Source organism: Peromyscus leucopus, chromosome X, assembly GCF_004664715.2.
Source record: "Peromyscus leucopus breed LL Stock chromosome X, UCI_PerLeu_2.1, whole genome shotgun sequence".
Lineage (NCBI taxonomy): Eukaryota > Metazoa > Chordata > Mammalia > Rodentia > Cricetidae > Peromyscus > Peromyscus leucopus.
The window spans coordinates 83,423,124-83,437,016 of record NC_051083.1 but is presented as its reverse complement, the minus strand read 5'-3'; the positions used below and the strand labels follow the sequence as shown (position 1 = coordinate 83,437,016).

Genomic DNA, 13,893 nt, shown 5'->3' with positions numbered 1-13,893 from the left:
TGGTCACCAGAGTAGACTAGTCCAGCTGCCAGCAGACCAAGGTGGGGTCAACTTTGTGGATTCCTGAGTGCCTCCCCAGCACCCTGCCTCTTCCTATTCCCATGATGTCCTCATCTATCATGGTATCTTCCTCCCTGCCCTCCCACTCTGTCCCTGTTCCAGCTTGACCCTCCCATTTGCCTATGCTCTCATCCCCCACTCCTCGCCCTCTGCCACCCCACCCCCCACCCAGTTCACTCATGTAGATCTCATCCACTTCTCCTTCACGGGATCATCCATGTGTCCCTCCTAGGGTTTTTTCCTGTTAGCTAGCTTCTCTGGAGTTGTGGGTTGAAGTTTGGCCATCCCTTTCCTCCCATTTAGTATCCACTTATGAGTGAGTACATACTATGCTTGTCAGAAGGCAAATTCTTAACTACCACCAGAAATCTGAAATTATTATGTCAGAAACTTTGTCATTGCTCAGTTTTCCTGACTTCAGTTTTAGAAAGTTAGTAAAGCCCTAATTTATAAAGTATGTATAAGCAAGGAGTTCAGACTAAGTGCACAAATGATGCCATGGCTGCACGTTTTAAAGATGAATCTTTTTATATTTAAATGCAACATTAGGGATGACACCCATAGTTGCTTATGTCTTTTTATAAATAAGCAACAGTAAACATAATCTTTAGCCAAAGAGCAATATCAAAAATATGAGATTTTACAAAGGATAGAAGCATAATTGGCTTCTAAAGAAGACACTAAGTAACGAAACAAATGCATAAATGCATTATTAGCCAGTGCTTGTAGTTCAACACATTTCTTTTGAAATGTGTATTAGGAACTACCATAAGAATTACCTCTTTAACTTGTTATTACTGTAATGGCTTAATATGGAGCATGTTTGACAGTTTACAAGTGTTTCAAAACTCCATCAGTATAGCAAAATATATAGACAGATGTGGGCTAAAGAAAGGTTAGCCCTATATACCAAGTCACTCAGGAATTAAAAAGTAAATCCCTGATAACAGGTCTTCAAAGTCTAAGAACTTATAAACTCTGAGAAGACAAAAACCATGTCTTAGTATGCATTAGACATAATTTAAATACTCTAGGCTGTAACAGAAATAAAATAGACATCCCTTTGTTCAAATGTTATAATTTCTGCATTAAGCATTTGTTTTGTATGGTAGGTTTCCTGTAAGTATGTTCACTATGTACAACATTCTGTGAGCAAACAAAATCGCAGAAAAATTCTAAGGGAACAATCAGGATGCCTCTAGCTGATATGATGAAGAGCTATTTTCAGAGAATGCTGGATAATAGCACAAGAGTGAGGGTGGACTCTTCTCAATATTCTTCACCCACATCTAAACTGAGGAAAGAGAGCACTTGCATAGACACGTCTACAACCTGAGTAAAATAAGAAAAGGAACATAGAGACAGGGTGGGTTATAAAGGAGTACTTAACAATTCTGAGGCCCCAATCTATAGACTGCAACCCAACAAAAAAAAAAGGAAGGAAGGAAGGAAGGAAGGAAGGAAGGAAGGAAGGAAGGAAGGAAGGAAGGAAGGAAGGAAGGACAGTAAAAAAAAAAATGACAGCTATAACAGAACTTGAATTAGAAGAAGCTGAGTGGCTACTTAAGCCTAGAAGTATCCTAGGAGAGTTCATGGGTGATAATAAAGATAGCTAGTTAAATTTTTATTTTTATTCTAAGGGGAAAAAAGACTTTCATGATGCTGAACTTCATCTCCAAAGAATGAGGACTGTTTTTGAGAGGCATTATAAAATAACTAGCAGTCTTCTGGTTTCAGTTCATATGCAGTTATAAGAATGTAGTGATTGAACAGAGAGATATTAATTATTTTATTGCTGTTACAGTCTAGTGTATTTGAAAAATGTCTAAGGTATACAAAGACATGGTCCTTGCCCTCTGACAGCATACAAGCATTTTAATTAAATATTAATTAAACAAAGCTAATGTTTAATTGAAATAAATTATAAAAGGCAAGAGTGCATAAGATAGGTGAACATGGATGTTATAAAACTCAAAGGGAAATATTTCATCTCTTTCAGCCTAGAAAACAATGGCTTCAAAAATTACAGGCCAATGATAGAAATGGAATTGTTTCTAGTATATATTTTTGGTCCCTAATGCAGCAGTAATTTTGCACTTTTTCCTCCCACTGAAGTTGCATAGTAACATCTGTTTACATGCATCAATGTTGTCAATTTGCAAATGACTACTCCAAAACCACAAAGATCATTCTTGCTCAATCATTTGGGCCCACAAAACAACACTTGCTGAGAAGGATTTTATCCCTTAGGATGCAGTAGCTTCTCCACGATATGAATAGACTCAAAATGGTTTCAATAGATTTAAGCAATGAATAATCTTTTAAAATACATGTAGATAGCCTTGTCTTGATATTTGGGGTTTTGTTGTTTTGTTTTTGTAAATCAGCTAGGCAAATGCTTTATCACTGAGCCAAGTCCCCAGACCCTCTATATCCTTATTCAAAACAAGTCTAATACACAAGCCAGCTTGCATACTGTTAAAGCATTAGAAAAGCAGAAAGTAGCTAGTCATTGCAGTAATGAATGTGAAATTAGTGAAGACTAAAATGAGTACTTTAATAGTGTTTGTGCAGTTCTTTAAAAGATCACTTATTATATGCCACCATTCAATAGTCTCGGGTCTTCTTTTCATCTTACTAACAAATGAGTTTTTCTACTTTATAGTTAAAAATAATAGCATTGATTATTTTTATTCTGATTGAATTTAGACTTTTAATAAGATTGTTACCACCATCAAAACTAAATCTTTTACAGTAGCAACTATTCTACAATGTCTAAATCCGTTAGAAAAACACAATCAACTTGGAGTATGAAAAAGCAATGTTTTACCATCATGAAGCAACTACTTCAAACTCCAATAATCAATGTTTTGTCTCCCCCTTCTGGACTACCCAATTATAGAAAGGGGTAAAAATAGAAAACTAAGTTTTAATCTTTCTTCATAGGATATATTAAAATAATTAGTATGACACAGGTATACTATCAACATGAAGCAATCATTACGGTATTATACTGCTAATAAACTAATAAAATTCAATTTAATAATAGAATAACAGCTCAATAGCTCACAAAAACATACTGCCATGCTTAGTGGTATTTTATGGATACTGCTAGTAATAGATGGTTTACAGTCAGGTACACAGCAAGAATATTTTGAACTTAGAAACTGGCGATAAAGCAATCATTCAGTCTCAATCTCAATGTCTCTCTCGCTCTCTTGACAAGGTCTCAAACTGTGGTGCAGGCTTGGCCTTGAATGCCTATGACTACTTTGCATTACTTTCTTCATCATCCTGATCTTAGAAACCTATCAGGCTCTCTTTTGGAAAAAAAAAAAAAACCTGTAAATCACTCAATTAGTGAAGACAATTCTCACATTCCAATTAAGGGTAAAAGTAACACTTGTATTGAGCTTGCTATGATGAGCTTGTCCTTTGGACTGAGATTATTTAGAAAGATTACAAAAGGTAAAAAGTAGGAGTTTCTAATCATTTCAGATTGCCTATCTGAAAGACAATAATCCAGACTATGAAACGTGTTGCTGTTCTCTATGCTAACCCACTGAGTCTCTGAGATGTACACATAGTGCTCACGACTTAGTATGGATATTTGGGCTTCAGTTATGGGTAGTGAGAGATATTCAAATGATAACTGATTTCTTCTCATTAGCAAGTTATAGAAAATATATTTTAAATAGTAAAACCAGTAATCTGCAACAGTGAGCCCCATTATAAAAATCACCCTGCTAATGCTATAAAACTAAAGAAATGTCCTTGCATGGTCAGACTTTACTTTTGCTTTCGTGATCTTAACAATTTCTTATTGATTTACATATGTAACTGAACTCATCATCTTGGACTCCAAACTTGGTCTTGCACTTGACTTCTGTATGAATGCTTGGGTCATTTTAATTAGCCACACTTGAAATTTCAGTCATTATTGAGGCCCATGTCTCTTCTCCCCTTTATATTCATTTGCTGAGGCTGATATAGTTCACATCCAGTCTTCCTTACTCTCTCCTCTATACTCTCCATTTAGTTCCTACTAACCATACTCCAGTTCAGAGTCATGATACCACTGTTGAAACCACAATTTGGGGTCCCTGTCCTCAGTCTCTAACCTCTCCAATGTCTACTGCTGTTGAGTTCTCCCCAGCAGAAACTTCTGGTTCTGTCATTCTAAGCCTTAAAAATGTCCAGGGCTCCCCAGTGACTATTCACACAGCTCTCCTAAAATGACCTCAGCTTACCTTTCAAAGTTTGGGGACTGCTAGCTATGTTTAAATGTATTTTCAGCCATTGTAACTAGCTCTTGGCATGGTTATTAAATACCCGTTCCTGTCTTTTGCCCATCCCATGCTACCTACCCACCACACCCTCCTTTCTATTCCTCAAACATTCCATGCATGTTCCTGCCTCAGCTTTTCACTTGGCATGGTCTCTGGCTGCAAAGCTATTTCCTATATATCTGCATGGATCTCTCCATTTTCACTGAATTCTCACTTGTTCACATAGCTTGCCTGTTTAAAAGAGTATACCCCATCACTACACTTTCTCATCTTGCTCTTTTTTTTCATTTCTTCCTCCATAGCACTTGACAAGACCTGTCATAATATTTGATATGTGTCTTATTCTCTGGTTTCCCAACTAAAACGTTAACTCTATGAGGACAACCTGTATAGTTTATCATGCTAACACTACAAGGAATCCTAGAAATTAGGACCTGTGTATTTAAATTGTGGTTCTCAGCTCCAGCTTTCTACAGGTCCTGCCAAGGAAGAGTGGAAATGGTCCATTCACCAGAAAGACTAACCTGCCAGTTCCCTAAATGGAGCCTGAAGGTCAAGGTCTATATGCTCATTTCCAGGCTTTTGTTTCATCTTTTCTCTAAGTTATAATACTGCTATGGAAAAGGTGGAGACAGAATGAGACAGGCTCTCTCCCACCAATTTTAGCATAAACAGGAAAGGAAATTCATTTTTCCACTTTCATGTATTTTATGTCCTTTTTTGGAATATGGATGTGTATTAGAATGCAAAGTCAGGCATTAAGGTCAGGGGCTCCAGTAATAATACCAAGAATATTGCCTAGCATATCTAATAACTCTGGGTTCAAAAAAAAAAGAAGGGAGTGGATGTGGCGGGGTATGCTTGTAATGGCAATATGTGAGAGGTCATTGAAGAAGGATGAGGAGTACTAGGGTAGCCTTGGATACATGAGACCATGTCTCTACATGGTTAGAGAAAGTGAACGCATGCTAAATTAGGCATTTATTATTTATTATTTATTTTTTTCTTCTGATACAGGATCTTCTTACATAGCTCTGGCTCAATATGTAGACCATGCTGACCTTGAACTCAGAGATTCACCTGCCTGTGCCTCATATGTTCTGAAATTGAATACCTTCACCACCATGACTAGTCAAAAGTCAATTATTTAAATTCTGTTCTTTCCATAGGTAAAACAAACACCCCTAAAACCCCTGTTGCTGCCCTAGGCCCTGAACTATTTACTCTATTAAAATGACTTATGTTTAACCCTGTAAGGTCTGATCATTATATTTATATTTTTTAAGTATAATGCATAATCAGGTCAATTGTTCCTTTTTTTCCCTATACCAGAATGCTTACTTTTATAAGAATGGATAAACTATTCCTGGCTTATAATGAAATTAAATCAATCATTTTAACTGTTTTCTAAATCTGTTTTATGTGATGTGTTACTAAACAATAAAAACTATTCTGGAAAAAAAACTATTCTGTTCACAAAGTTCTACTATACTTATTTAGAACTAGAAACCGCCAAAAAGTCATCATTCAGTTCTACCTCTATCTGACTCCAAATTCTCTGCAACTTTCATATAGGTAATGGAAGACATTTTATCAGTTTCACATTATAGAATCTATAAAAAATCTTCAACTCTTTTAGTGACTCTTTAAAATAAATGTGTCAGTATTAACTTGAGACCATATAGGAAGTTTCTATTTTTGTTGTTGATGCTGCTGTTTACTTTTTTCTCAAAGCCCAGCAATAACCCACACCAAATAACACATGGCTTCCAATAAAGAGGCAACGCCTTCTTCTAACATTAAACAAAATCCTTCCCACCTTTTTTTTAGTTTTATTTTCTGAGACAGGGTTTCACTATATAACAGTCCTGGATGTCCTGAAAATCACTGTGTATACCAGAGTGCCGTGAAAGTCATAGAGATCTGCCTACCTCTGCCTCCCAAGTGCTGAGATTAAAGGTGTGCACCACTTGCCCAGCCTTCCCACCATTCTTGATCCAGAAATAATTGCATTTCTACTTTTAAACCTACAAACAGCATACTATACTTAGAAAAAAAAAGATACTTCGTGGTCTTAATTTCAGTTTACAATGTAATTGCTATTTTTTTCAAATTATGCTTGCATAAATATTATAGTTAATAAAAGAATAAACTGGACATATGATTGAAGTATTTATTTATATTTTGAATATATTAAACATAAATAGTCCACTAAAAACTATTTTGAAATTAGTATTTTCATTTCACAATGGGAAGTCTGAGGCTCATATATGGTCTGCAAATTACTCAAGATCTTACAGGCCCTATGCAACACAGTCTGAAACTCAACCCTCTTGGTTATGAATATATGACTTATACAAACTACAGAGCGTGTCCAATGGACACAGAAAGACTAACCCAAATAATGATAGAGACTACTGCTCAAATATGTAAATTTACTATAAAATAAAATAGGAATGTCATTTTTTAAAAAACCCTTAGGAAATATATGAAGTAATAGGAACTACCAAATAAAAAGGAACAACATGTATAAAAGAAAGCTGCAGGAATTCAGGTTAGTTATGAGGTGGAAATGGAGGTGGTTTGGGGATCACAATTAAGAATTGCTTCATGCAAAAGCTGCAGAGTGAATATGGGCAGACTATTCACAAAACCAGAATCAGTATGACCTGGGGATGAAGCTGTAGCTATGTCCCAATAACATGCATCTTTCAGGTTTGCTTTTTAAAGGAAACTTTATAAATATGAAAAATGAAAAGCAACAGCAATAGTAAAAAGAAAATCAGCAGCAGGATCTCAAATGTTATTATTTCGGCTTGCAATCAGTGTTAAGAGAAACAAAAGTGAAAAGGCCATGCAGACCTACTTCATTGTATATTCCATCTTTCCAATTCCATTCTGGCTCTTCCAGTACTCATTTTTAAACAAATGTTAAAATCTAAGTAACTACAATAGTTAAATTTATTATTTGAGAATTCTACTGTCTATAGCACTTCTATGAAATTTCTACCTGCCTATTTTACCAGCAAAAACAGTCCTCCCATCTTTTGAAAATGAATGAGCCCATGACACATAAGTCCTTTGAAGCTATCTTTTGACTGAGGTGATTTTTATATACTGTATGTTTATATCTCTCTGTAGCTGCAAAAACAAAAAGTAAAATAAGGACTAAACATCCATAATGCATCCCTCCAACCCAACTTTAAATTAAACCTTCATTTCCTGTAGAAGGGGTTCCTATAATTTATTCTCTTTGTAGATCAATACACGCTACAAAGACAGTTTTGTTGACTGGCAAAAGAAGACAAGTGAGAGCTTTATTCTAAAATGTTAAAAACATAGTGCTAGGGAAATGGAAGGACTTACATGGGACAGCTTCTTCCTGCAACATGAAAGTTAATCAAGATGGATACTTAGGTACTTGCTGGGCCACCAAAGAAGGAAAGAGTGTTCTAGTTAAAAGTTAGTATATGCTTCATTTAGAAGGATTCAAGAAAAATGTCTTTAGGAACTATTAAGAGTTCCTGTCAGAATAAAGACAGGAACACAGCTAAAGTTGACATTTTTAAAAGCAGGCATAAGATCAGAGAGATGGCTCAGTGGCCTGACAACCTGAGTTAAATCCAGATGGTGGAAGGAGAAAATTCACTGGGGGAGTTGTCCTCTGACCTCTATACATGTGCCATGGCACACACACACACACACACACACACACACACACACACACACATAAATACAACATTTTAAGGAAGTAGAGATGAGATTATAAAGGGAAATTAGGAGCCTTTTGAAGCTTTTATAGAGGACAGTAACATGTTCCTGGTAACCACATGTAACATCTCCCATGTACAGGGAGGAAAAAAAGGGAATAAGTAAGGAATTTTGAAAGGCAAAGTTAATATTAAACAAATCCACTATGCTAAATACATAGTTTTTCTGTGATTTAAAAGATACTTCATACTCTATTCTCCATATAAATGATATATACTGAAGAGAAAACATAATCACAAATAGCTCTGAAATATGATGCAGGTAATGTCCAGCTTGTTACATAGGTATATTAGAAACTGCAATACCATAAGTATAAAATATTTAAATGATAGCACCAAAATGAACATTAAAACATAAGCTGATAATTTTAACTTATTTACTTAATATCTGATGTCCAGGGAAAAATTACTCACCAAAGGTCAGAGCCAATATATACCATACAACAAAACAAGGTCTTCAGGCCTCCAAACTGCATAGCATGGGTTGATATGCATGCACATGTGCAGACATACACACACACATCAATGACACCAAAATCAAAGTAAGACATTATAAAAAAAATTGTGTAAACAGAAGACCAATACTTTAGGAATACACACACACACACACACACACACACACACACACACACACACACACACACACTGATCCTGAGAAACTGACATACAGCACACAGTTTCACTGAAGTTACCTAAAATGGCAGACATATGATTCTCCAAGAAAAAAAAAAGAAGAAAAAACTCCAAGAAAACACAGGCATATTCTAGCTCTAAAACATATTCTAAAACTATAAGAAAGTACTTAACCTAGCTAAATTTTAGTCACTTGATCTCAATATTCACCTTAACACTTTGGAAAAATACACAGGAAACAAAAAAAAAAAAACAAACATTAATTACTGAACGCAAAACTCACAAATTTTTGAAACACAAATTCAGTACTAAGTGTAAAACACATCTTTTGTACTTACCGTAACTTTACTTCCAACTATCTGCATGCAGTGGTCAACGAAGAATGGTTATGGTGTAAAAAAAAAAAAACAAATAGCAATAATATTAGTAATCAGAAGCTTTGACAGAAGTTAAGTGTTTAGTAAATTAGTCACTGGCCTACTCTAGTAACATATTTAATGCTTTAGATCCTGAGGTGAAAACAAAATACCAATATTAATGTGTGCCATTTCAAAATGTATAGTCTACACAAAGGGAGAAACGATCATGATGATTTGGAATTTTTTAAATTCTGTACTCTAATGGGTTTTTCATACATTACAATATAAATATAAAATGTAACGGTAATATACACTCAGATATTTTCCCTATTCACAGTCCCTCAAAGAAATTATCAGTATATATATATATATATGTATATATATATATATATGTATGTATATAGTTTTTCTAATACTGCTCTTGTTTTCTTTCCTATCTATGGCAAATATAGTGTTAAGGTCAGAATAAATTATCTTAAAATACAAATGTTGCATTTAAAGTCATGCATCAAGTTCATAAATGAACTTTAGTTGAAAGCTGAATATTTAATATTGTTATAAATTTTAAACGCACAATATCATTTTAACTTGTACTTTTAAATTACAGGACAAATTTGTCATTATTGTTCTTTTCTAGGTCATCCTACTGTTCCAAAGTATGAAATCAGTGTTTTCTATATGATGTGAGAACAAACAATGCACTTTATCTATAAAAATGCACATATTAATATGGAGGAAACAGTTCAGAAATTTCAAGAGATGAGACAATTTCTGACAGGTAGGATTGTGTTTAGGAAAACAAGAAGAACCTCTTAACATAAACATAATCTTATGCCAAAATCCAAATGTAAGTCAAATCACTGTTATCAGATTACCACACTTGAACATCAAGCAGTGTACCAAAATTCACCATTCAAAACTATTCATGTGACAACAGTTATTAATATGTGTTGTATTTTTCAGCTAGTGCTTTTAAAACAAACATCAAATTTAATTGAAAGCCAAGTATCCTCAGCTGAGTAAGATATTAAAAGATATAAAAATATAATGGTGGCTTCCAAGTAAATGATTTCAGAGGAATCCACAAGTCTCCAAATAGAGAAGCAAGTTCCTTAAAAATTAATTCAACACACTGTTTACAAGCAGTGATTATTTAGATGAATAAAAGCTTCTTTGGTGCCACTAACAGTCCTCTGAAATGAAAGATATGCTATTGACCTAAATTATTTCCTCCCACCAAAGAAGACAGAGGTTATATTTGTCCCTTGTTTCTTTAGTACAGACATGAGACCAAAAAGAAAGAATGAGAGCTTGTGTTAACAATTAAGACAGGTTCATAGTCAGTAAAACAACTAAAATGTGGCCCATTGAAGGCCTGTTTTAATGATTCATTCAGATTACAAAATTATTTCATTTAGCTAAAGCACATGCAGAAATATATTAGATTGATTAGTGAAGAGAAGCAAGGAGAAAATACTTTGGTCATATGTAGGCTCCACTGTTTCACATTATCCAACCCATAGATGAAAAGGACTTGAGGAAAAATTATCTGATAATGGCAACAACAAAGCCATAATAAATACATGCATATTGACATGTATACTACAGCTTTCAACTACTTGTTTTACTGGTTAAGTCTACAAATCTGTAGATATAATTGATCTAACTATTTTGGAATTATGTACTATTGAAAGGGTTTGGGGGAACAATTATATCTCTCAATGCCTCACATGTTATCAAAAGTATAATATGAGTTCTAAAATCTCAATTTCAAAGGTTATATGTAAATTTAGAAAGTAAACTGCTTTCTTCAAATTGTCATAAGAACAATGATATACAGTTCACTAATGTTAGGGCTCCTGTGAATAATGTTTCCTCATGAATGTCCACATATACTGTTAGGTGTATGCCATATCTTCTCTCAATCACTAGCACAGTGTGCCTCTTTCTGGATTATGGATCAGTAGGGCAGCTTTAACAATACCAACAGCTTGTTTTCCTGTTCTGCAATGGTACTTTGAAACTATACAATCTTCTTTATTATTTGTAACTAAAGAATTCATACAGGCCAACTCCCTCGGGTCAGGACTAAAACCGCACCTCCTTCAATAACAAGCATTTGGCTCCAAGAGTAATAAAAACACATTAGGTTCTCCATGTACCTATTTAAAGTTCACTCAACACTGAGTTACTCAATCTACTATTACTTTCGTATGCACAAGTCTCTATTATAGGACTTTACATTAAGTGTGTGGGGATAAGCAAACAATAGTTTTACAACATCAACTTGTGGTTTCCTTAATATCCTCTTATGCAATACTAATTGTAATAAAATTAATGATGCAACACCAAACTTTTTGTTTTAGAAACAGGTTCTGACACATGTCTATATGTTGCTTCATTATCTTTTAATGGCCTTTCCCAGGAACATGGCTATTCCTCACTGAGCTCACTTTTTCACTGTTAAAATTCCACGTAAAAGAACAATGCAGTTAGTTAAAGAGAAAACAAAATTTTACATTAAAATTTAACTATAGTCCTCCCATATTTTACACGCAACTCTGGAACATTTTTGCACGTTAACACTAGTTCTCCTTTTAGATGAGATCTTTGATTACCTACAAAGCCTTTTTTATAACATGATAGGTTTCATCATATCTGAATTAAATGAGGAAACATCTTTAATGAGTATATGAATATAATGAAAAAGAATAAAAATATACAAGTCAGGCAAAGCATATTTAACACCTAATGAAGCTAGACAGCAGGGCAGGAACTTAAGCTCCATACAAGCCAAGAGCCACACATTCAGTGATAATTGGTGCAAAATTGACTGTTATAATGATGAACAGGTAAAAGCATTGTTTCATATTGAATGTTGTTATTCATTGAATGACATCTCTCTTATCTTTGAAAGGGAAAAATGCATAAACAATTTTCATAGTTTTAATGATAGAAAACAGTACTAATTAATGTCTCTCCAAGGTGAGAAAGCTTCAAAACATTGCTTGTCAACAGGCTCTCATCCATCAAAATATTTGGCCCATGAAAACTAATAGCAAAAAAATAAATCTTGGAACTCTTATGAAAGAAGAAGAGCTAACAAGTATGCTGAATGAGAAAAATAAGGGCCATCCAGTCAGTAGGACTAGTTTTGTGGCTACTTAAAATGGAAAATTTCATGTCTTATAAAAAATACTCATTTCTATCATTTGAATAAAGCAGTTAAAATGAGCTCCTATCTCGCCTCTTCCCTTGCTCCACCTTTCTCTATCCCCTCCACCTATTCTCTCTCCAGTTCTAGATGGGATCCAGAGCCTTAACAGGTTATGCAGGTACACTTCATGCTAAGCTGGAGCCCCAGCCAACTGTTTTTCACTTCAATACAAAACTGAGCATAAGAACTAAAGGTGTACATTTCTTCGGGAGGCTGACGAGAACACTGTATGAACATAAATTAAAATATGCTGTGCATAGATAGTAAGTCATTATCCAAAGGTCAAGGAATGAGAACGTCATATAATCTTCATTACAGTCAATCCCACTTACCCAAACACCACCAACAAATGAGCCAAAGACGCTAACAAATTCCATCATTAAAACACCACATGATTAGTCATATATTATCTCTACTTTGTACTCAGATCTAGTTATATAGATTTGCTAGTATGCTTGCCTTTAAGCATTACAAAAACAACACTGAATATATGCCCTGCATTTCCTAAAGCATTTTACTGGGAACAATAACTTGAGTGCAAAAATGAGAAGAGATTCATCAGAATTTCAAAGTAAAAACCCTATGCATCACCTAATTCTATTGAAAACGATGCTCATGGCAAATTTCACTTATCACTTGAAACATATTTCTGCCCTTGGAAACCAGAACCAAATTAAAAAACATGTTGTTGCTCTGCTCTGGCAGAGCTGCAATGCATTATATTTAAATAGTTGAGCATTCAGATTTAGTTTGCCTAAAGTACAATATAGAATCAATACAACTACAAAATCCAGTAGTTGCTACTGGAAGCAGTGTACTAAAAAGTATGAATGACATAGCCAAATAATGTTAGAATATACTTTTACAGTGAAGGACATTTTCTTCAGTGGTCAATGATTTAAACTGAAAATACTTTGTTTTAAATACAAGTTTACAAATACAGATATATAATATATTCACATACCTACATATAAATTATGTATGTGTATGTCTGAATACACACATATATATATATATACAAATACGCATAGTGATCTTATGAAACCTGGATATGTAAAAATTCTTTTCAGAAATACAAGAGATATATTTTGTCTTATCAAAAACACATTTTTTTCCTACAAAAAAATTCAAAATCTGAAGGCTACTTTTCAAAGAGCCTTAGAAGGGTATCAAGAAAAAAATCAATTCTATTAAAGCAGTTAAGTTGTTCTTGTTGACAATAAATTCTTTCAATAAAACATACGTTTACGTTTTGAAATTCATACCGATTTGATTAAACTTCCTGGTGTGTGCTTTCCTTTATATTAAGGTGAGCTTTACCACACCAATTATGAGACAGCTTACACAATTTGCACTCAAAACAACAAAGCAAAATAAGAAAAACATTCCTAAAAATTGCATGCTTCAATGTAAACTTAATTAAAGGTGGCTGTGCTGTTTGCATTTTCTCTCTCAAAATCTGAACATTTTATGTAGCAATCTGTATAGTAGGTGGAATACCAGCAAAAAACTGCCAATTTTTAGTGACTGCATAAAACCTCTGCCCTCAAATTCACTAAATTCTG

At 34.3% G+C, this 13,893-nt stretch overlaps 1 protein-coding gene across 1 annotated transcript in view; it reads right to left on the bottom strand.

The window, feature by feature from the left end:
• Positions 1–13,893, bottom strand: part of LOC114696996 (protein diaphanous homolog 2-like) — a 761,266-nt gene that overhangs the window by 677,236 nt on the left and 70,137 nt on the right. The window contains 1 exon segment of the mRNA XM_037199207.1: positions 9,091–9,111. Within this exon segment, the coding sequence (XP_037055102.1) occupies positions 9,091–9,111 (21 nt within the window).